Below are 24,098 nucleotides of genomic sequence, written 5' to 3'. Positions count from 1 at the left end.
TCTTTATTCTTTATTGTCCCACAAGGGGAAATTAGTTTAGCAGCAGGATAAAAATAAACAGAACAATAATATAAAATAATAATGACAATTAATAGTGATAGAAAGTCCAAGGACAGTTATTGCCATGTAGGAGACAAGATGGAGTAAGGATAAAAGAAACCTGGAGTGTTTTAGTCTTCGTCGGAAGGCAGCAACTCAAACTCACTGTGAAGTGGATGGTTCAAACAGTTAATAATAGAATGAGCCTTTCTAAGCACATTTTTATTGTAGATGGACAAAAGTCCATCTTGCCAGCGCCCTGAAATTTTGCTAGCAGTTTTTACTATAAGTCCCAACCGATTCTTATTCTTACTGTCAGGTTACCAAACCAGGCAGCGATACAAAAGGACATCACAGATGGTGTATTATTATTATTATTATTATTATTATTATTATTTGTGGACTCATGTTCTAGTTTTGGGATTTTCTGGTTCTGGGGTTCTGGGTTGCTGCTCTCTCTGTTGGTCCCTGGTGTTAGTGTTTCCTCTGTCTCGTCAGGTCCAGCTGTGTCTCCCACCTGTGTGTGATTCCCCAGTGTCCCTCTGTGTGTATTTATGTTGTGTGAATTGGTGTGCTCGTTACTGGTCCGTCTGTGTTCGTCTCCTGAAGACTGTTTGTGAACCTCTCTGTGAATCCACTGTGTGCTCTCCCTGCTGTCCTCCCTTAGTGTTCAGGCCGTTCTATAGTTGAGTTTTTCCCAGAGATTAGATTAGATTATCCTTAGCTCTGTTTTTGCCATCCCTACTTTGTGTTCTGTCATTTATAATAAATCTCCCTCGCATCTCAGTAAATGCCTGCATTCGAGTCCTTTATCCCACACACCACAAGACTGCTGCCCCAGCCGTGACAGGTTTAGCCCCTAACAGCAGAAAGTATTTAAGGCTGCCAGTTGTCATTAGACAGAGTGATTGTTGTGCTGTGAGGAAGCTTGTTGTGCGAGTCATTGTCACAGCTGTAGAGCTATATGGGCAAATAAATGCCAGTTGTTTCCACCATCTTGTGTCTTGGTCTTCCTCATTGTAAATCCAGTTGCAAAAAGCCGCTCTGTCACAGGTGTCAATAAACTCAAGCGTCTCGAAGTGCTGGTCCTGTGCAGGAATGGTTCTGTCTGGGGGGGGGAAATACCAACGGCTGTGAAGCCGAATAGGGTAACCAGGGTACCACCAGCCACCTCAGTTTATACACCATGTAAAATTATCAGGCTGTTGTCTCCTCCCAGGCTCATTTTGGAAACTTTCCTATGGGTCGTATTTGAGGGCAGTTGGCATATTCTAGGTAGCTGGAGAAAAGCCAGATAAAATACATCAATAAACTGGTGTTGAAGGGTCTTTTAGCATGACTGGAATTTTACTTTAACAGGCCAAAAATTGACAGGCATCCTGCTGAATTATATGTTACTCTCACATTTTAGAGACCAACCAGCTTTGTTACCTTTAACCTTCTGTTTAGACACAGAAGAGTTCACAAAAGCCATAAGCTAGAATCTTTAACAAGCCCATGTAAATGGGTTATATGCTGAAGACATGTTTTTCTATCACCAAGTCTCTGTTTGTGAAACAGGCTGCAAAAACACTAATGTTAAAAGGTCATTTGAAAGTCCATAAAATCCAGCATTATTGACAACCACTGATAGTCAGCTTTTGTTTTGAAGAACTTTTATTTTGAAAGTTTTCACACTTCTTGTAATGCTGTCAGTCATCAAAACATTCAATGTAGTACTGGTTGTAAGGCTGTGACAGTGATATTAATAAGATTAACAACAGCCGTGCTAAACTGGTTTAAAGCTGTTCCTTTAATGGTCCTGTTAAACAGGACACACTGACCCCCATATACCTCCACAGGATCAGCCATGATGAGTTTAAGACTTTGAAAGAGAAAGGATGATGTGACCATGTGGGTTGGATGGCTTGCTGTGGTGACTAGAAGTACGATAAGGATATGAGATGTTTAAAAAACCCCAAACATCATCAGGGAGGAACACAGAGAAAAAGGAGGGTGTAGGTAATATAGAGATAAGGATTTCACTCTTTACCAAAAGCTTACCAAGAGAAAACTATCTCACACTGAAAAACTTCTTTCACCATGAGGGACAAAAACTTTTCATGTACAAAATGCTAAAGTATCACATTTAAATTGTGTATTATATGGGTGTTGTCACAGTGTTAAGACAGCTTGTGGTTCTGATATTCAGCTGTAATGATATCAATGCTTATGTTTTATACCGATTCTTTAGGCTGTGCTTTTCTGGCATTCATGACAGAACTGTAAATCCTATTACATCTAACACTAGATGAAAGAGGTTTGTTTTGATGTATTTATTATGCATGTAGATGAAAAGGTTTTGTCATAGAGATTGAACGGACTCTGAGAGTTGAATACAGCTCACAAAAGTTTATTTACAAAGACCGGGTGATATATACAATGTGAGGGGCTAAGGCTTCCAGGGATCCACGGGGAGGAAGGAAGGCCACACCAGACTCAAACGCTGCAAACATGCTAGGGTCCTTTTCAGTCACTCCACACCACACAGGTCCAAGGAATCTATGTGCAGGAAACAGACAATTAGTACAACGCTAGGAAATCACATGAAACGCAAGAGCTGGATAAGCCAGTTACACTAACACAGGTTGCACAATGATTCAGTAGCAAGAAGCACCAAGCCACCGCCTTAAGTAGTGGCCCAGAGAGACAGGCTAATGAGCAGCAGGTGAGTCATTGATTGCAGGTGCGTGGGCCCAAGGCAGGAACCCATAACAAATTCCCCCCAGGCGGAAAAGAGGCAGGAAAGAAAGAGCGAGAGAGACAAAACAATAACAAAACATGTGGCTCCTGTGTGAACCAGCCAGGGAGACCCAGGGACCATGACAGGTTTGGGTATTAAACACATTGAAACAATTTTTTTCTGATTATTTTCCAGGTACAAAATTTACAGTGGGTGATGTCAGTACATTATGGATGCAAAATTCCACTGAAAAAATATAATTCTTCATAAAACTAAAGCTAATCTTGTGAAAAAAAAACATAAAAGATACCAAAACACAGATTAAGTCAATAAAAATCCAAAGCCTTGTGCTCCATAAAAACTTTAAATTATGTTTCTACAATAAAATAAGCACTGTGTTTCCTTTGTTCTCTGTCGCGTCGTTAGTGTCTACTCGCCCTCAGTCTACGCTCGGTGTTTCGGTCCCTGTTTATCTGCCTGTCAGTTTATATTTTCCCAGTATAGTTAGTCCTCTGTTCAATCTGCAACCTGCAAATAAAGCTGTTTACTTTGAGTTCAACTTTGCCTCACCGAATCCCGCATTTTGGGTCCTTCCTCCCTGCCTGCCTGCACACAGCCATGACAGCCCATAAAAATTATGAACAGAATCGGTGACAAAGGGCAGTCCCCCTTCTGAAAGATAGAAACCACCACCCCGGTCTGCCAATCCAGAGGTACGGCCCCTGATCTCCATGCAACATTGTAGAGGTGTGTCAACCAAGACAGCCCTACAACATCCAAAACCTTCAGGAACTCAAACGTCATCCACCCCAGGGGCCCTGCCACCAAGGAGTTGTTTAACAGCCTCAGTGGTGACCTCACAACCAGAGATAGAATAGTCGTCCCACTTGTCCCCAGAGGTGGCCTCCGCTCTTGGCTGAAAATGACTCCAATATTCATCAGTTTTACCAAGGCCAAGAGAATTACCAAATTTCCCCTTGTGTTACCAAATTTTTCCTTGTGGGACAATTAAAGGTTTATTCTATTCTATGCCATCCAGAGTAAGGTAGATACCATATTTCTAAGATTTTTAGGGTCAAATACAATAAAGTTTTATCTGAATTTAGAAGCAGAAAATTAGAGGTCACCCAGGTCTTTATGTCTTTAAGACATTCCTACAGTTTAACTAATTGGTGTGTGTTATCTGGCTTCATGGATAGATGGGTGGTGGGTGTCATCTGCATGTATGCTATGGCTTCTAATGATACTCCCTAAAGGAAGCATATATAACGTAAACACAGTTGATCCCATAGCACTGAACCCTGTGGAAGTCCATAATTAACCTTACTGTGTGAAGAGCACTGTTCTTTTACATGAACAAATTGGAGTGTATTAGTTAGATATAATTCAAATCACTGCACTGTAGCATCTTTCATACCTACAAGCATGCTCTAATGATTGTAATAAAATATTATGGTCAGCAGTATCGAACGCTGCACTAAGGTCTAGCAGGATAAGCACAGAGATGAGTCCACTGTCAGAGGCTGAAAGAGGATCATTTGTAACTTTCACTAAAGCTGTTTCTGTGCTGTGATGCTGTGGTGGGCTCTGAAATCTGACTGGAACTCTTCAAATAAGCCATTCCTCTGCAAATGATTAGTCGGCTTTTTTTTTTTTTTACACAATTATTCTTTCAAGAATTTTTGAGATAAAAGGAAGGTTGGAGATCGGCCTATAATTAGCTAAGACCGGTGGGTCTGGGGATGGGTTTTTAAGTATTGGTTTAATTAATGGTTTCATTTAATTACAGCTTAAAGACCTGTGCTACATAGCTAATTATTAGAGATAGGTCGATCATATTTAAGATAGAAACATTACATAACACAAATGTTGATAGTTTGGAGGATGTAATTACTGAAGTGAACTCAGTAATTAAACAATAGTAATACCATTGTTATAGTAAAGTAAATAACAATGGTATTGAAAGTAGCCGTACATAATGTTATATCTGTGAAATGATTCCAAGTATTTTTTTCACTAATGGTTAAAATTTTATTTGTTAAGAAATTCATGAAGTCATTACTAGTTAATGTTAAAGGGATGGTTGGCTCAACAGAGCTCTGACTTTTTGTCAGCCTGGCTACAGTGCTGAAGAGAAACCTGGGGTTGTTCTTATTTTCTTCCATCAGTGATGAATAGTAAGATGTTCTGGCTTTATGGAGGGCTTTTTTTTTTATTTATAAAGCAGCAAACTATTTTCCCAGGCTTTCTTTTTCACTGGAGTTACATTATCCAGAGTCGTACATAGTGAACAAGTAGAATTATTAACAAGATAATCGACTGCTGTGCACAAATACTGTGGTACAGTGGTACAGTTTAAATACACAACTCACAATTAAAAACCGTCTTTCCAGTAGTGTACCTGGTTACACTGTATGAACAGAAGGGGGAGTAGGTTGACCGCGTTTTAGATACAGTATTGACGCTTCAGAGCTGGACTGGGAGCAGCCTGCTATCACAACCAGAGCCTGAAAGCTTGTTTCTGTTCCCTACAAGCCGAGCTACACCCATTAACAAGGGACTAGCGAGGCTTCGTTTGAAGTATTGGAAAGCTGTGAGTATCTGTTCCTATAATAAGATGTGCTTCTACTGAGAAGGCACATTTAGTGTTAAGGCAGCTGTGCTGAGACGGACAGGCAGTCAGTGGGGCTGACTGAATGATTTTCATAGGATCCCAGAGTGTTCCAGGATTTGCTTTACCAAAATGAGGGCAAAGAACTGAGGCTGTGACCTGAGCCAATTAGGCTAGTTAGCTAGCTAGACGCTAAATGAAAAGTGAAAAAAAAATACATAAAATATGTAACCTTGTGTTTTTGGCGCGTTCTCATTTGGAATAGCATAAAACAAGAGATTTTGATTATTAGGTAACATTACCTTCATTTACAAAGCAGTAGCTCGGCTAGCTAATGTAGCTGAGAAGCTATACTTATTTTAGCTCTGTCATGCTTTTGTCCCCGACTTCACGCTTAATGAGAAGTGCGGCTGACAAATACGCTTTGTTTACGTTAGTGGTTAAGTATTAGTGTCGATTTAACCGCAGAAGCCAAGTAGATAAAAGGGAGGCAACTTAAAACTCTTAAGCCATTTAGCGTTTTAGCATTCCTTAACCAGTGCATATAGGACCTAACGCTACTCTTAGTGCAGACGCTCTTCGTTTATTTTGGCTACAGATGACAGAAGGTAATAATCTGAGCGGACTGTTAAGGAAACCTTTACTGTTCTGGCAAATTGGTTATTTGATACTGTGTTGCTAAACATTATATGTAAATCTGTACAACACGTTACCACGGTAGTTTTGCTGTATAGATATAAATAGCTGTGATGTTTTCAGTGCTATTCTGTTACACCTTTGAGCATATGACTACTTCATAACTGACAGTTTAGGCTCTTGCCTGATTAGGTTTTTATAACAGCTGAATGACCTTTTTTGCTGGAAATCCGGACTTATCTTAGCAGGAGAAATCACTGACATAATTCACCTATTCCACAGTTAAAATAGTAGGAGGTTTTTTTTTATTTTTTGTAAATAAGAATCTCTGTGTATTACCCAGCAGTTTATAAGAACCAGGCTGAACCATGTGGATGTGCCTGCCTGGACTTTTCAGTTTGTGGCAGGACTTTACCTTATTTGTGAGGCTTACAAAAATGGTCTTGTCAAGCTTCTCCAGTGGGCTTCTTTAATGTAAGAATACTAGAAGTGTTCAGGGATGTAGGTCTGTTTTTTTTTGCAAGGTTGTCTACACATATGCTCTATGCAAACAATCAGGTTTGCTTAGACGTTTGATGCCAGCTTAAAAAAATGTTTTAGATCTGGTCTGTGCATTTTAATAGTTGTAAAATTATGTGTGTAATTACGGACATTTTTAACTATATGCAACAATACAGTGGTAAAAAATCCATTAAATAAGCAGGCAGAATCATGAAACAAAGCAGACAAAACATGTGGGACTACAAAACATATTCCAATACAGAAAGTGCTGCTAAACTGTTGAGGCTGAGAAGTGATATAAAAATGTAACTATGAGACAGTATAAATGTCTGTTGTCAGATTATGCCACCACTAGCAATAATAATAATAAGACATCCATCCATTCTGTTCCGTTTATCCTTGTCAGGGTCACGGGGGAGCTGGAGCCTATCCCAGTGTACACCCTGGACAGGTCACCAGTCCATTACAGGGCTAACACATAGAGGCACACAACCATTTGCACCTATGGGCAATTTAGATTTACCAGTTGACCTAACCCCTCTAACTGCACGTTGGTAACCACAGAAGGTCCTGGCTTCAATTCCACCAACAGGCCAGAGTCTTTCTGTGTGGAGTTTGCATGTTCTCCCACAGTCCGAAGACTTCAATAATACTGATAATAATTATTGTTTATATTATTTAATTGTGACATTAATGAGAAAAGGCAATTTTCTTAGCCTGTCTGACTGTTCTAGGTGTGTGAAAACATTAGGGAATCATTATTCTTTCATTATCGCTGTTACAGCCGCACACTGTCCTGCTTACCTTAATTTTTTATTCAGTTACAACCTTTTGGTCTGTGTGACCTTCGTCAGGTACAAAGAAACAGTGTTCATACACGTTTGCGCATATATACACATTGAGTAAGATTCAGCCAATTAGGGATTTCTGGCTATTAGGTAAATGGTAAATGGACTGGTTCTTATATAGCGCTTTTCTACTCTTCTGAGCACTCAAAGCGCTTTACACAACTTGTGCATTCACCCATTCACACCCATTCGCACAAGCACATTTTTCTAGGTGCTAGGCATGTCACACCTGCATAACAGTCCACTCAGAATGTCAGTGCAGTCATCAACAAACCAAATAACGTTTAACATCGCCATCTGATCCGATAACCAGACAATTCATGTCTCTTATATATTCAGAAATTATCACTTAAATTCATAAATTGCCACAATTACAGAACTAGTTTGCAACAAATATTCCTACTTTATGCACAAATCAGTGATGTATAATATTTTAAAATACCAACATCGCAATATATAACAGTCACATATACCACTAAATACACTCATGGACACGCGCTGGTGTGCATGGAGAGCAGTTACTGTAATATTTAGCAGTTTAACAGAAATTGTTCTCTCTGTCTCTCTCTTTTTTTAATTCTTAGCCTTTCCTCGCTGGATCATAGCAAACACACCTGACCTGAAGTCAGTTCAGCCGAAAAGGGAACACTAAGTTAATTTAGTGCCACAATGTTTAATCTAAAGAAAAAGGAGAAGGAGAAGAAGGAGAAAAAGGAGAGGATGTCTGCAGCAGAGCTGCGCAGTCTGGAGGAGATGAGCATGCGCCGTGGTTTCTTCAACCTGAAGAGGGAGTCGAAGCGGGAATCTAGGAACAAGCTTGAGATTTCCAACCCCATTCCCATCAAAGTGGCCAGCACCAGTGATCTCCCCCTCACTGACATTGAATTAGATGGCTTGAGTAACCGAAGCAGCATGATCCTGGATGACCAACTAAGCATTGCCAGCTCCAATGATGATCTGAAGGGTGAGGGTGGAGGAGGACAGGATGGACAACGCAGCTCAGTGCGAGATCGAGTTGCTCACTTTGGTTCACTTGCCAAGCAGAACTCTACACAGATGATGAAACGCTTCTCCTTTTCCCAGAGAAGCAAAGAGGAGAGCCCTTCAGAGGGATCCACCCCTTCAGGCCAGAATTCTGCTGCCCCATCCCCACAGGTGGAGAGTAAAGTTTTCAGCATGCTCCGCAAGCACAGCCTCAAGCAGCAGCCTGGAGCAGAAGCCCCCAAAAGAATCTGCATTCCCGAAGTGGTCGATAAAACCTTCCCTGCACAACTCCAGCTGCCAGCTGTGGTTGCTCCAAGTCCACCTGAAACCCGTGAACTGGAACTCCAGCGCCGTAACACTGGTGACTTTGGATTTTCTTTGCGTCGCACTACAATGCTGGACCGCAGCCCTGATGGAGGGGTGTACAGACGTGTGGTTCACTTTGCAGAGCCTGGTGCAGGCACTAAGGACCTGGCACTGGGCCTGGTGCCAGGCGATAGGCTGGTGGAGATAAATGGACGAAATGTGGAGAATAAGAGTCGAGACGAGATAGTGGAGATGATCCGTCAGTCAGGAGACACGGTGAGGCTGAAGGTGCAGCCAATACTGGAGTTAAGTGAGCTGAGTCGCTTCTGGCTGAGGAACACCGAGGGGCTGCGCAGGGAGGCCAGACTGGTAAGGACCTCTTCCACTTATATATTGCTTTGTTGGTGATCAGCAGTGGCATACAACCTTTTTGTCAGTTCTGCATATTTTGATTTTGAAAAGCCATGCACCTTTCAAACATGTAAAAAGTACAGAGTAATTGTCTCTATTGCCGAGATGTACAATTTGGGTGTTCCTGTGCTTATATTATTCTTTATCAATTGCTCATTGTTTTCTAGTTTATAAGTTAATTGTTAGTAGAAGCCTGGAGATTAAAACTTTCTTTAAAACATACGTTTTGTGCTGCTGATTGAACATAGCAAAGATGACTTTTATTTTCCCTTTCATGGTTTGAAATTATATTTTTGTCCACTCATTTCAAACTCACTTAAAAGGCTCTAAACAGAATTTTCTTACTCTGCCTCTTTTTCTTGACTAAACCCTTTTTGATTTTATTATAATTACCTAACCCTTACCACACCCAAGTTAATAATATATATTTTTTTACAACAAGAATGTTCTGGACCTTTTTGTTTAGTTTGTTCTTCCTGCTTCTGTGTGAGGTTTCTTCTGCAGCCTCTAAACCCTTCTGATGACCTTCTGATCTTACATTTTCAGTCATTTTTGACTGCTGTCATCTGGCAAAGGCAGGTGAAAATGCTGACCTTAGTGGTGAGGGTGTAGCTAGATGATTGATGTATTTTTAGGTTTTAGCCTTTACAGAGCCCTTCCTCAGCAGCAGCTTGGCACAGACTTCCATTTCTGCAAAGTCAGCTTTTCCTTCATTTTTACCTGAAGTGCTGATACACTCAGCATAATGTGTGTTTACACAGCACTGAGTTCATCAGTACAACCACTGACTCGATATCGTACGGCTCAATAGCTTTTCGTTGACAGAATTACTGTTTTCATTTACTAATTCTTTCCTGTCACATTTACCAATTTAAACTACTGTCAACACTTCACAGATGTTTAACAGTATGTAGGTTGTAACGGTGATTCACTGGGCATAATTGTGTATTTTCTGTTAAGCTTTTAATTTGAAAATCCACCTCGTATGCTAATGGAAACTGAACGCAGTGTTAATGAAACTTGTATTGATGATTGCATGTTTAGCTGTCATAATGTACAAAACAACATTTTCAATAACCCGCTGAGTAGAATTGCAATGATTAGACAAGTAAAGATGGTAATATTTTGCTGATCCCCCCCTTTGTTTGATTCTGCTTTATATTTGGATCCTTGAACAGTTGTAATACTTTGTAGCTGAAAATCTTACATTCAGTTTGCGCTAATTGTATAGATACCTGGCTTTAACAGCATCTGAGTTTACTCCAGCGGGCTCAGTGTCCCGATCAGGGCATAGTTGGCAGTATCAGAGGACTTTGTTTGGCTTTGGATCAAGAGTCCTTGTGACACAGTCAGGCTGAAAGAGACTCTGATCCCCTACTCCCACAATGGAATTCATCTCCTCTGGGATGCAGGGAGTGACTGTGCAGCCCATGCTGCCTTTTTCTAAACAGGAGACAGAGGCAGTGGCTAACTGAGGAGGTCTTTCTCTACAGTGGCTGTTTGTTAGGAAAATGCTGCTCTGAGTACTGGATAAGGACTTACTTGTGTCATGTGGGGAACTTCTAAAGTTTTCATGAAGCAAACAGGAAGTGTACACCGGAGGGAACTTTGTTTTAAGTGTATAGACAATCTTTGGTCAAGTACGCAAACATTCTGCACACCACAGAATGATCCGTTTTGTTGATTTTTTTTATGTATGTTAAACAGCAGGCCTCTCTGTGTCTCTTTGTTCACTTTAATTGATATCACCAACTTGGGTTAAACAAAGGCAAGCTGACAAAGGGCCCATCATTCAATCTTGATAAAGTGTTGCCAAGTCACACTCCCAATTCCAACAGCAGCTGCTGGCTTTTCTGCATATTTTAAACATATTTTTAAAGCTAAGGTGTGTTGGTGCAATGAGTCTTCAACACAAGTATGAACACATTAAGACTTGATCAGGACTTGGAAGCAGGCAGACAGGATGCACTATTGTTTTAGCTGTGACCAGCATAGACAGGATATTCTTAAAAAAGCACGGGGATATCTTCGGAAACGAAACAACACATAGTACAATCATAGCCATATGTTTAAACTAAGGCCAGACACAGTAGCTGGGTCAGCTGATGTCAAAGCTTCTGTCAGTTGTTTTTTCGAAATGAACTTTTCTGCTGGTCATTTTGAGCATTTACTGATATTACTAAAAAACCATCAAAGAAACATTAGTGGTGTCTTCGCTCTTATGTATTTACATTGCACTGGGAACACCAGTCCACAGAGAGAAACACTGACCAGCCTGGCTGACCCTTTGAAGGGCTGCTCTAATGGTTTCCAGTTGCTGCCATAATGGAAAGCCCCTAACATGACACAAAGTAAGCCTCTTATCCAATTATACTCTGAGCAGCATTTTCCTGCTCAGAAGCCAGAGCTTCTGTCTCTTACCATGTTGTGTCCTGATGACTCTATTACACACACAAGCATACAAAGCATGAAAACAGTGGCAGCCATGCCGCCACAGCTGGTAACAGCTAAGAAGTTTGGCACACTCATAGTGTCTTGACCTGCCAGTCGCCTGGTCAAGGATATCCTGCCTTATCATCCTTTTCGATCTAAAAGGGACTATCAAATTGTTATATTGATTGATTGTCAATTGTTATTGTCATGTTATATTCAGTAAGACTTGAAACAAGTGACTGAGTTAGTTCCCGTTCTACTAAACAAGGGGATGTCCTTTTAGTCTGTTTACTTCCCGCTGTTTTTCTCCCTATCTTTTTGAATTTTGTCTTTGATTGGATCTGGCTTTCAAATGTCTTTACTGGCTGTCTCTGTATTAGGGTTTCCTACTTTACTGATGGCTTTCTTTCTATGTTAAGGCTCATTAGGCGCTAAGATAGTGATGTTTTAATTGTATAGAGGGCGAAATAATTAATTGGTCTCTTGCTGAATTTGTAAGTTTGCCTTCTTTGAGAGTCAAAGTCAAAGTCAAAGTCAGCTTTATTGTCAATTCTGCCACATGTACAGGACATACAGAGAATAGAAACTACGTTACTCTCAATCCCTAGATAAAATAGCAAATGAACATTTAAATATAAGAGTGATTAAAAATGCAAGTAAAATAATTAAAAAGTAAAATTTAAATAAATAAATACAATACAATTTTTACATATAACAAGAAAGCTATACAATATACAATATAATGAGTAAATGACATTGAGTGCAAACCAGGCAGAGTAGTGCAAATGGAGATTTGGTAATGTACGGTAAGAGATAGTGTAACAACAAAGTCTTATGAGGTAGTGGCAGTCCAATGCTCCACAAAGTGACTGGTAACTGGTGCAGGCCAGTGAGTGAGTTAGAGAGTGTGTGTGTGTGTGTGACAGAGTTCAGTAGGACCGTGGAGGAGAGAGGGGAGAGGGGGCAGAATCGGGAGGGAGTTAAGCTTCCTGACAGCCTGATGGATGGAGCTGTCCTTCAGTCTGCTGGTCCTGGCCCGGAGACTCCGCAGTCTCCTCCCCGATGGCAGCAGCTTGAAGAAGCTTTGCATTGGGTGCGTGGGATCAGCCGCTATGCAAAGGGATTTTTTAGTGAGACGGGTGCTGTAAATGTCCTGGAGGGAGGGGAGAGCGACACCAATGATCCTCTCTGCAGCTCTCACTATGCGTTGGAGGGTTCTATGACAGGACGCATTGCAGGCTCCAAACCACACAGTGATGCAGCTCGACAGGATGCTCTCGATGGTGCCTCTGTAGAAAGTGTACATGATGGGGACTGGTGCTCCTGCTCTTCTTAGTTTGCGGAGAAAGAAGAGACGCTGCTGTGATTTCTTGGCCAGTGCTGTGGTGTTGTACGTCCAGGAGAGATCCTCTGTGATGTGCACACCCAAGAACTTGGTGCTGCTCACTCTCTCCACAGACGCTCCGTCAATGGTCAGAGGAGCATGTTGGGTGTGCATTCTCCTGAAGTCCACAACAATCTCCTTCGTCTTCTCCACATTCAGAGAGAGATTGTTGTCAGCACACCACGTGGCCAGGCGTCTCACCTCACTTCTGTAGTCGGTCTCATCCCTGTTGCTAATGAGACCCACCACCGTTGTGTCGTCCGCAAACTTGATGAAGAGGTTGGAGCTGTATGATGGAGTGCAGTCATGGGTCAGCAGAGTGAAGAGGAGGGGGCTCAGCACACATCCCTGCGGGGCCCCCGTGTTTAAAATGATGGTGCTGGATGTATTACTGCCGACCCGTACTGCTTGAGGTCTTCCGGTGAGGAAATCCAACAGCCAGTTGCACAGTGAGGTGTTGAGCCCCAGCTGGACCAGTTTTTGAGTGAGCTGTTGGGGGATTATAGTGTTGAATGCTGAACTGAAATCTATGAACAGCATTCGAACATATGAGTCATTTTTGTCCAGGTGTGTGAGTGCCGAGTGGAGTGCAGTGGAGATGGCATCATCGGTTGAGCGGTTGGGCCGATACGCAAACTGGAAGGGATCCAGGGAGGGGGGCAGGACAGTCTTGATGTGTTGCATGACTAGTCGTTCGAAGCACTTCATCAGGATGGGAGTAAGTGCAACAGGACGGTAGTCATTAAAGCAGGAGGGAGATGACTTTTTTGGAACTGGAATGATTGTGGTGGCTTTAAAACATGTGGGGACGACAGCCTGGATGAGTGATATGTTGAAGATGTCTGTGAAGACATCAGTGAGTTCCACTGCACAGTCTCTCAGTACACGACCAGGAATGTTGTCAGCACCCGGAGCTTTACGTGCATTGATCCTGCTGAGGGATCTCCTCACGCTGTCCGGGGACAGAGTCATCACCTGGTCACCAGGAGGGGGTGGGGTCTTCTGTGTGAGAACTGAACAGTGTCTCTCCACCTAGTCACATTTTGCTTGTGCATCAAATACAATGCAAAGCGTTAAGGTAATTTATTTATTTTATGATTATTTTATAATGTGTGTGGTCATCGCTATAGCAATGTGGCTGAGCATCTTGTGACCTGATTAGCGTTAGATACGAACGCTACAACAAAGGTGGACGTCGGGGTGTGGATATATCTGCTGCTTGGTCTGTGGCTTTTCGTCAGAGTCACGGGCCACTGTGTTGGGTTCTTTTTTTTTTTTTTGAAGCTTTTCTATCGTTGCTGGGTTTCAAAAATGGTGGTTTTAATTTTTTCACTTTGGAACCATGGCCGAGCAAGTAGTATTTCAGTACCAGGTACTATGCCTAATGGAAAACCTTTAAAACCGTTGCAAGTCGATCTGAGTAGGTACTAGTGGAAAAGGGACTTATCTGTCACTCCTAAGGCATACCTGACCATTGTCTCGATGTCCACATACATGTCCTGCACCACCCTCACATACTTCTGTACCACATCTAGTTTCCTGATACAGTACCAAAGTTCTTCTCTTGGCTTACTCGGTCACCCTGACCTGCTGCCCATCAAGCTAAAAAGCATCCTTTCTTCTTTGTCAGTGTCCAGCCTCTCATACAACTCAGTAGAGCAGGGCGATATGACCAAAAATGTCTATCACGATATACATTTGAAAATCTGCGATAACGACACAACTGACGATATAATTGACACTAGACAAAATACTTTACAACTCTACAACTTTATTAGTGCAAAAAACAACAACAACCCATCAATGTATTTTGCACTTACACAAGCAGCTTTTTAAGTGCATTAAAGTTATATAAAAATTTGCAGTGCAAATGCAAATCCTTGCTGACAGTTTAACCAAAAGGCATTTCCAGTGGAAATTGGCCGACATATCCTCAGCATAACCATGTATAATATCCACAAAACTTAAAAAGAGGTTATACAAACACTTATGTTGAAGCACAGTACGTATCACTCCGAGGCTCCTGCCTACGATAGCCGTAACGCTCCGACAGTCCATCAAGTGGTGCGGCTTCGTAGCTTAGCAAAGTCGTACTGAAACATTTGACAGATTTTCGAGCGCCGTGTACATAAAATCGTTTCGAGGTCAGTAAACACAACCAGAGTTCATACATAAGGCACACGGGATTATAAGGGGCACTGTCGATTTTCTGAAAAATCAAAGGATTGATTTTAAGTGTGCCGTATTTTCCAAACAACACGGTAATAATGACGGCCCGCTAGCATGCTCTACCAAAAATAGTGCTTTGTTGTATATCTGACGGACGAAAGCCAAACCAGTTCCACACCACTGAAGTTGCAGCATTTTTACAAACCAGTTCTGGTTCATCTGTTTCATTCAACGATCCGCTTTCGCTCTTCTCATTCTTCATCGCAGCCATGTGCGTATGTAAACAAAGGCACTGGCGCATGTGCGTTTTACCCATATTCTATCGCGATATGTCATTTTCCTATCGTTGCCCAACATTACACCGGTATTACCGTAAACGGTATGATATAGCCCAGCCCTACAACTCAGTATAAGCCTTTTCTTTTCCCTTGTTCGCCTTTTTTCAAACAACTTGCCTCATTCATAATGCATGACACAAAGCCCCACATTTTTAAGTCGCAATTTAATATTTTTTTTTTAGATGTTATTATTTGATATCTTAATAATATGCAAACATCTTTTACATTAACATGTCTTCATATCATATTTAACAGAGGTCCCGCACATTAAAGCGGGATGATTCGTTATGGAATAATGTGCTTAAGGCATTATTATATTACATTAGTTTACAATGAAATGTAACTGAACTACAGAGAGACACTTGATAAAATTAGCACATCCTCTCAGTCAGCTGAAGAAAAGTGAATGTTGGCCTATGACACTGTTAAGACACAATGACGTCTGTGGTGTTCTATTATAAACACGTATGAAAACAGTGATATGTCAAGTTTTTGTCTTGGATGAGTTCCTTAGTTCCATGTTGCGCTCCTCATTTTTCCATCTCAAATCCATATTCCCCCTAAAAAGTGTTCAAGTAGTGTTATTATTGATGTAAGCATATATTAAGTAGAAAGAATGCCTTAACTTGTCATGTAATTGCCATTGCCAAGAAGCTTACATCTTTAGTATTTGGCACACTTTTGCATAATTATCTCAGCTATTTACAGCCACACCCTGTTAAGTAGGATAACATGCAGCATGGAAATGTTTAAGTAAACCTGCTAACTAGTAAATATTATTCACATAAGATTTTAACAGCAGGAATAAAAACTGAAAAGGTCTGAAATAAGAGGGCTGGGTGGAGCGTGAGAGAGACTGGAGGCTAAAGTAGTAAGAAGCCGTCTTTTCTTGTCTTAACAGGCTGCCTAAAAGCAACGGAAAGCACGTCTTCCCTTTAGGTCTCACTTTGGTATTTGTGGAATCTGTTTTCGAACAAATAGGCCACTTCCTGACCCTATCCTCCCGAGAATCTCTTGTGGAGGAAGAGGAATGAGTTTTTGAGGATCAGGGTTGATGGAGGAGGGAAGGAACTTGATGGGTTCATATGGCTTAGAAAACATCTTGGAAAACAGTTTGCTGTATGGTTTTCTGTATGGTAAACTGTTTTCTATGATGGTTTTACACGCTGTATTTAAAAAAACTTTTTTCGCACGTTGTTATTCAGCATGATCTAAACATCTGGAATCCAGAATAATGGACTCGGGATCATTGACTAAGACTGTGTTAAAGCTGACAGTAGTTCTGTACAAACACAGTGTCCTAATTAATGCTTTCATAAATGGAAGTGTTAATCATTTGTTTTCATCAATAAACAAAATGCAGTGACTGAACAAAAGAGAAATCTAAATCAAATCAATATTTGGTGTGACCACCTTTGCCTTCAAAACAGCATCAGTTCTTCTAGGTACACTTGTACACAGTTTTTGAAGGAACTTGGCTGGTAGGTTGTTAACAGCTTGGAGAACTAAGCATAGATCCTCTGTGTATGCTGGCTTCCTCACATCCTTCTGTCTCTTCATGCAGACAGTCTTGATTATGTTGAGATCAGGGCTCTGTGGGGGCCATGCCATCACTTACAGTACTTCTTGTTGTTCTTTTCGCTGAAGATAGTTCTTAATGACTTTGGCTGTGTGTTTGGGGTTGTTGTCCTGCTGCAGAATACACTTGGGGGCAATAAATAATCATTTATATTTCTGAAAGCATTCTTTTCTTATAGCATTTTTTTCACATCTGCCTAAAACTTTTGCACAGTACTGTACATGCATGTATACATAAAAAAATATATACTGCAGTTGCTCTTGAAGATAAAAAGCTAATCACACCAAAGGAAATAAAATGTTCTTTGTGTACTTCTAGGCAGAGCAAAAAATGAAGATGTATCAAAAGCTTTTAGCCATGTACATCACATCAAGTCATGGCTAACAAGCAGTGGACAGAGTGTTTTCAGATACAACTACTATGGCATTAACCAGCCATAAAACCACGGACGGGTGCTGCTACAAGATCGTTATTATCTTGTCTAGACATCATACCTAACTATTAAAAACGAGGCCGTGTGTAAGAGCCATCAGAAATTCGGATTGTGTATAACCCGGAAACTGGTATGAATTAATCCAACTACACATAAATGGATGGGCATTTCTCTTTCAAAAGAGCTAATGCTAATAACACCACATACAAAGATGTTGCAACATCAATAAATAGGTCTTTTAACGTTTCAACATTCAACTGATGAGGACTGACAAGCCAGTAGACTGGAATGCCGTAGGACAAGTTTTAAGTTTTGTGATAAGTGATGGTTGGAGCACACATTTAATGGCGGTGCATAACTTTACATCAGTGTGTCACAGTTGCCTTTACTTAACATTATTGGTAATTACCTGAATATTTTTGTTTCTGTAATGGTTGCACTACGTGCATATGCTCCTTAATTGGAATAATGCTAAAATGTAACTATTGTTGTTATCCATAATTTTTTAAAATGTACTGCTTGCCAAAAAAAATAAGACAAATTGAAAAGCACATTATTATTTTCTTAATAAGGACGCCAAATTGCATTTATTTAGTTGCATTCTTGAATAGAAAAATTTATTTTAGTGGTTGAATATGATATTTTATTAAATTCTTAATTCATACATTTTTTAAATTAATATTCTGACATTGGTTCTTGAAAAGGATTATATAAATATGTCTGTATAGGTTCTCAGTCATCCAGGTCATGGTAGTTTAAGGAACTTGGACTATGGAAATAATATTTTTTCTTTATTTACTTACTTTTGACTTCACAAAGTCAAGTCTAGTGTGCTGGTTCAAATTTAGGTATAAAAACGTGAATTCAGTTTGAAATGCGGCATTTCTGTTCAAAATGGTGAAAAAGGGAGGAGTCTGTGTTAAAGCACTTGTAGATGTTCGAGGGTTCTCACAGTTTGATCAAGTATGCTTTGGAGTGGATTGCCAAGACTGATACTTGCGGTAAGGAAGAGGCAGAAAGCCGACTGAAGCAGATATCTGGCACCTCAAGATTTTAAGTACTAGAGCCAGAGCTCCATCTCAGATAAATACGTCTAGATCAGGTAAATGGACTGCTTCTTTTATACCACTTTTCTACTTGACCCTACTTAGCTTGTGAGCTCAGACAAGTTCGTGGTCAGGGTGCTATGGCCATAATCAGGGTCTGAGAAGATCTCAAGAATGAATAAGCACATGACTGAATGAACAAGGCTTTAATGTAAAAATGGCTTATAAGAAGTCATTATTAAGCCCTGTTTGTACCTAGAAATGCCTGAGATTTGCTAGGGAGCATAAAAACATAACTGTAGACTACTGGAAGAAGGTACTCTGAATAGACGAGTCCACGTTTAAAGTGTGTTTCAGCATCATCCTGTTTATGTCTGCAGAAAAGCTGGCAAACATTTTGATGCTATAAGCAGTTCACCCAGATTGAAATCTCATGATCATCCTCACGCCACAAATCAAGATCTTGCATGAAGCTTCAGAATGAGGTAAATTGGAAGAAAAACTGTCAGTCAAAACAGAATTCAATGATTTGTAAGTCATTGAAAGCCTATATTTAATTTAAAGTACTGAAAATACAAGAGATTAAATGATAAATAAATAAACAAACTATGCCAGCAATGTATTTGAAAAAATCTGGGAGACTGGCATGCTTTTGGCTATGCTCGTCTCACTAATAACAAATGTTCAATTCTTGTAGAAGTAAACAAGGGCTTAAATACTTACTTTGCTTTCCCTGAGTAAGCCTTAATATGGACTACAGCAACAAAAAAAAGTATATGGCCTCAGCCTACAGAAAGGCCTTGGCCTTGGTGAAGTTGAACTTCTTGCTGTGAGGCGAGGGTGCACACCACCACACCACCATGTTGCCAAGTTCTGCATTTATAACATATTATTTTAAATATTCCTTGCATAAAGTATCAATAAGAGTATTTATTCTGCACGATGTGAATCCTCATCATTGAAATATTGACAACTGGCCTGTAGGTGTAAATAGACAGTGGAGTCCTGGCCTGACAAGTTAGCTCTTTTGTGTTGTGCCATCAGCTTAGTCAGAGGTTTTGTAGTTTCCCGGATGTATATATCATGTCATTCCTCCTGGCACTTAACAGCATGGACTATATTACTCTGTTTGTCCCAGGGGACCAGATCCTTCGGGTGGACCATGTTTGGGTTTGAAAGCTACAGAGACGTGGTGTTTGGAGAAAATTTGCGAGTTAGCGTGGACCCCGTGCGTGAGGCTGCACGGTGCTAACACGTTTACGAGCTAACCGCACTAATGTGTTGATGCCGTGCAGCCCCACGCATGGGCAATCCGTGCTAATGTGTTAACGAGCTAACCGCACTAACGCGTTGAGGCCGTGCAGCCCCACGCATGGGGTAATCTGTGCTAGCGTGTTAACGAGCTAACCGCACTAAGGTGTTGATGCTGAGCAGCCACATGCACTGGCAATCTGCATTAATGCGGTTGTAACGTTAACGTCATTTTAACAAGATTAATGCTGGCAGCACTAATTTTTAGACATAAGTTGTAACGGCCGCCATTTTCTTTGTGAGTGTTTATTACATTGCGTGCTGCGGGGAAAAGCCTGTTCTAACGTTTAGAACAGCCTGTTTTAAGGTTTATTTTGAGGACCTGATGGCTGTTTATTGCTTCTCATCCGTAAACTCCATACTCTATCGTGTGATTCTTGCATAGGTGGTAGAAGAGGTTTGCCGTGTTTGAGTCTGAGGTGGGGACTGGTTTGCGACATAATTTGCATAGCACAGTTTTGTGGTCCGTGTCAGACTTTTCGTAGCCAAACCATGTCCATGCTACAGAGGTAGCCCGTCGTTTAGGAATAAGGTCCTCGATTTGTTTTGATTGGTCCTTCTGTTTTTAGCTATCTGGTTCTGCCTCATCTTCACTGGATTTGCTGGTATTATCTGTGCCCCAGTAAAAAGATATTGGCGTTAACAGTGTATTTTGCGACAAAACGAAACAAAAGATGGCGTATAATTTGAAATGATAAATGTTTTCATTTCATTATCCTATATATTTTGTCATATCGAACAGCCCTAATAATTGGTCATCTGGTAACTTCCCTACCACCCAGAGCCTGTCCCAACTCCTCTTTGAACTCTGCATAACATTTTTCCTTTTTCAACTTCTACCAAGAACCAGATCTATTCCCTGGATGAAAAAAGTCCAAACATGCTCCAGACTTGCTGTGGAGATATTGTTAATGCTAATATTGTTGTGCTAAAATAAATACCACATTTCTGAGGAAGCCAGTTACCTAGCTCTCAGCAGGTAAGAAATGTGTGTAAGAGTTAAAGAAAAGTGGCGGATTAGCACACCGCCAGAGCCCATGTCTTGGTTTGATACCACAGTTTGTTTTGGTCTGTCTCTGTTAGTGCTGCTGCTGCCTGAAAACCACACCGTCAGCACTCTCCTTTTTCTACACACTAAGCACAGTGACACAGCAGCATGGTCAAAACATGCTGTCTCCGTTGAAACACTTGGATGTTTCCCTGTCAACGCTATTATTGTTCACTAAAACTAAAAGAAAATCTAAACAAAAACTAAACTTTAAAAAGAAATTAAAACTGAAATGATTTTGTGGACTTGGAAACAAGCTAAAGTAAAACACAAATATATAGGAAATATCCCCAGTCTTAGTGTGTATCACCACTACTTTGATGAGGATCTATGCTCTCTATACAATAATACTTAATTAAAAGTAACACTCTAACTGAATGTGTTCTTTTTATTTAAGGAATCCCGCTGACTTAAGTAATTACACTGGGTCCTGTGGTTGGGGTTGTTGTTGGTATGTTGAGCTGGCAGTGGGAGAGATCCAGCTCTGTGTGTAATGTAACAGCAAACGTGTGTGTAAATAATGGATGCAAAGCATGTTCATGCCATCGGGGTCTGCTGTGGTCATTCACATGAGACTTTTCCATTTTATCTTGTGCAGCAACTAGCAGGTCAAGCCAACCAAAGTATATATCATTGTGATCATTAGCTCTGATGAGTCATTTAGTTATTTTGTTCTTGACAGCAGACACTTCCTGTATGAAACCCCCCAAAATGCAAGAGTAGGAATTCATTGCAACAAATGTAAGCATGCTCCTTGTTTTTTGGGTCTTATACTGTCTTGTGGTATTTGAGATATAGAACTCACCAAGGCACTGGTGCCACATAGATTGCAATGAATTGCACTCCATTCTGTGTGGCAGGGGTGTTTCAAACATAAGTGATTTCATGGTTTGGCTACTAAGCTGTTGTTCAGTAGAAGATGTGGTCAGAGTGAATCAGTCACATTAATCACTTTCATTTACCTCTAAGCACATGCTCTGGCTCATACTTTTGGATTCAAGTGGAGCTCCAGTTTTTCACCTAGTGCCAGGTTAAATTATGGTCTCGGGGCCCCATTTAAAAAATAAAATAAAAAGAAAGAAAAGTTTATTATAAATATATGCACACTTAAAAAGACCACATTTGTGCCACTCAATGAAAACTGCTTTTCAGTTTTTGTTTGACCAAATGGGCAGAGTGCCTCTGTGTTTTATCTATAATTTCCTCTCCTGACCTAAGCCCCGAGATTTCTGCCAGCCCAACACAGCAGACAGTGGATTAGCCTGATTGTACACTACGGTATTCAGTCATAAGTTATGGTGTGTGTGTGTGTGTTCACCTAACTAATGGCTTGCATATAGCAATCTAGTAATTTACAGATATTGTATTTACTTTTAACTATGCAAAAGACTACTGAAATATCATGTGAAATATGTTGGTTGAGTTTGAGCTTTAAGTCATATAAAATCTATCCCACCTCTCTTTTTTCTGTAAGAGTCAGTCATCCTTGAAATGCATCTAGGAAACCTTAGGGGAGGTGATTATGTAATTTAGGTTTTAGGGTTGCACATATAGAAACTTTTTTTTAAATTTATTCTTGTACCTGTACTCTACTGTGATTTTTATCCCTGATATCCCTGTGTTTTGTTTTTTGTTTTGTATTTTTTTGTCGTCAGTCCAAGTCAGAGTTACCCTGATGATATTGTCAGGAACTTTTTTCAGACTTGACAAAACTACAGATTACTGAGCCACACAACTCCCTGGTAAATTCGTAAATTCATGAATTGTAGTCATGCTCAACTCTTAAGTAATGTTGAGTGATATCAGGAGTTAGGGTGATATGACCCAAAATTCATATCTTGATATTCTTTAGCTGGATGGCGATATAAGATATATATCTTGATATGTTTTTTAAAGCCATAAAGTAAGAACAAAAAGAGAGTTCTTAGTCAAAGCTGTGTCCCAAATCTCACATAGGCACTTTTATTAACATACAGCATAGATGTACAAGAAAAAATTACTCTGAAATAAATTATCAGCATTTATTAAATAATAATGCTCCATAAATAAAACATAAAAAAATAATGTTGTTTTTGTGCATAACAAAAAAGCTCACAATTGTGCAGTCAAAATGTAAACTAAAAGATGCTGAGCATAACAACAAAGACAGACCGCAGCAGGTTTCGTGGTCAGTAAACACAACCAGAATTCATACATAAGGCGCACTGTCGATTTTTGAGAAAATGAAAGGATTTTAGGCCAGTCGTCAACGTGTTAACCCGGTTAGCTCATTAACGCGTTGACGCCGTCCAGCCCTACGCACGGGGTCATCTACGGTAACTCGTTAACAGAGATTTGCCCCGTTAATGCAGTTATGGCCTTAACGTCACACTGGCAGCACTAAAATAGTAATCTTCAAATGTTTTCTTTTTACTGACCAGCTCCTCTTTGATAGCTTCCGTGTCCATCTTGTCGTTGCCTGCAGGTGAAGCGATGGGGGAGGGGGAGTTGTGTTCAGTGAAGGGGAGAGGCGAGGCCGAGTAACGTTGTGTAGGGACAAAAGTGGACGAAAGAGAGGCAAACTTGCGGCTCCACAAGTATAATTAAAGTAACATAGACTATATCGATATAAACGATATTGTCACATCTCATATCTCGTATAAAAATATATCGATATATTTAAAAAGTCGATATATAGCCCAGTCCCATCAGGAGTCATTAACAGATCAAAAGTAATGTACCCAATTTTTCTCAAATAAAGTCAGTTAATCTGGGTTTATTTGACACACACATAAAACCAAAATGGATTCCAGTAGGAAAACAATCCTCCCCGGCTGTGTATGTGTATGTCTGCAAATACTGCAAAAAATCTTGTGAAGACGTGATGTTTTTCTGTCCTTGTAAATTGTGTGGCTTTGAAATGATTGCAACCTTTTACTGTTTTGTTGTTTTTCACTTACCTTTGTGTTAGATTGGCAAAGCTGTGACACTATCATTGGGTAGAAAAGTTGATGACCATTTCTAACACAGCCGGCTGATTTCAGGATCATCTTTTTGCTGGTACTAAATTGAATTGTGCTCCCACGGATCTTTGTGAAGTGTCAGCACGAGGCTTGGTACATAGATGTCACCAAATACACCCACCAAAGAGGGAAAAAATTATCATGAAGGCCTGAAGTTGACATAAACAAAGAACCCTTTCGCTCTTTGAACACATTTCCAAGTTAACTTTCAACAACCTAAATCCTTTATGGATTGTGATGTGTTCAGAAGCTGCAACCTGATTTCTTCTGACATCATTGACATGTCATCAATACATT

The 24,098-nt window shown here is 40.4% G+C and overlaps 1 protein-coding gene across 4 annotated transcripts in view; it reads left to right on the top strand.

Moving 5' to 3' along the window:
* The first annotated feature begins 5,225 nt into the window (after positions 1-5,225).
* Positions 5,226-24,098, top strand: part of myo18ab (myosin XVIIIA b) — a 129,907-nt gene continuing 111,034 nt past the window's right edge. For 3 of the 4 annotated variants that reach the window (XM_085429197.1, XM_085429196.1, XM_085429191.1), the window contains exons 1-2: positions 5,226-5,354; positions 7,942-9,016. In XM_085429197.1, the coding sequence (XP_085285323.1) occupies positions 8,027-9,016 (990 nt within the window). In that variant the 5' untranslated portion in view covers positions 5,226-5,354; positions 7,942-8,026. Of the gene's footprint in view, positions 5,355-7,941; positions 9,017-24,098 lie in introns of those variants that run through there. The other variant, XM_085429185.1, reaches the window with a different exon arrangement.

Source organism: Rhamphochromis longiceps, linkage group LG14, assembly GCF_057381845.1.
Source record: "Rhamphochromis longiceps isolate RC_006_pf linkage group LG14, R_longiceps_female_GT1.1, whole genome shotgun sequence".
NCBI lineage: Eukaryota > Metazoa > Chordata > Actinopteri > Cichliformes > Cichlidae > Rhamphochromis > Rhamphochromis longiceps.
The sequence above is the reverse complement of the archived record's forward strand: the minus strand, read 5'-3'. Positions and strand labels throughout refer to the sequence as shown.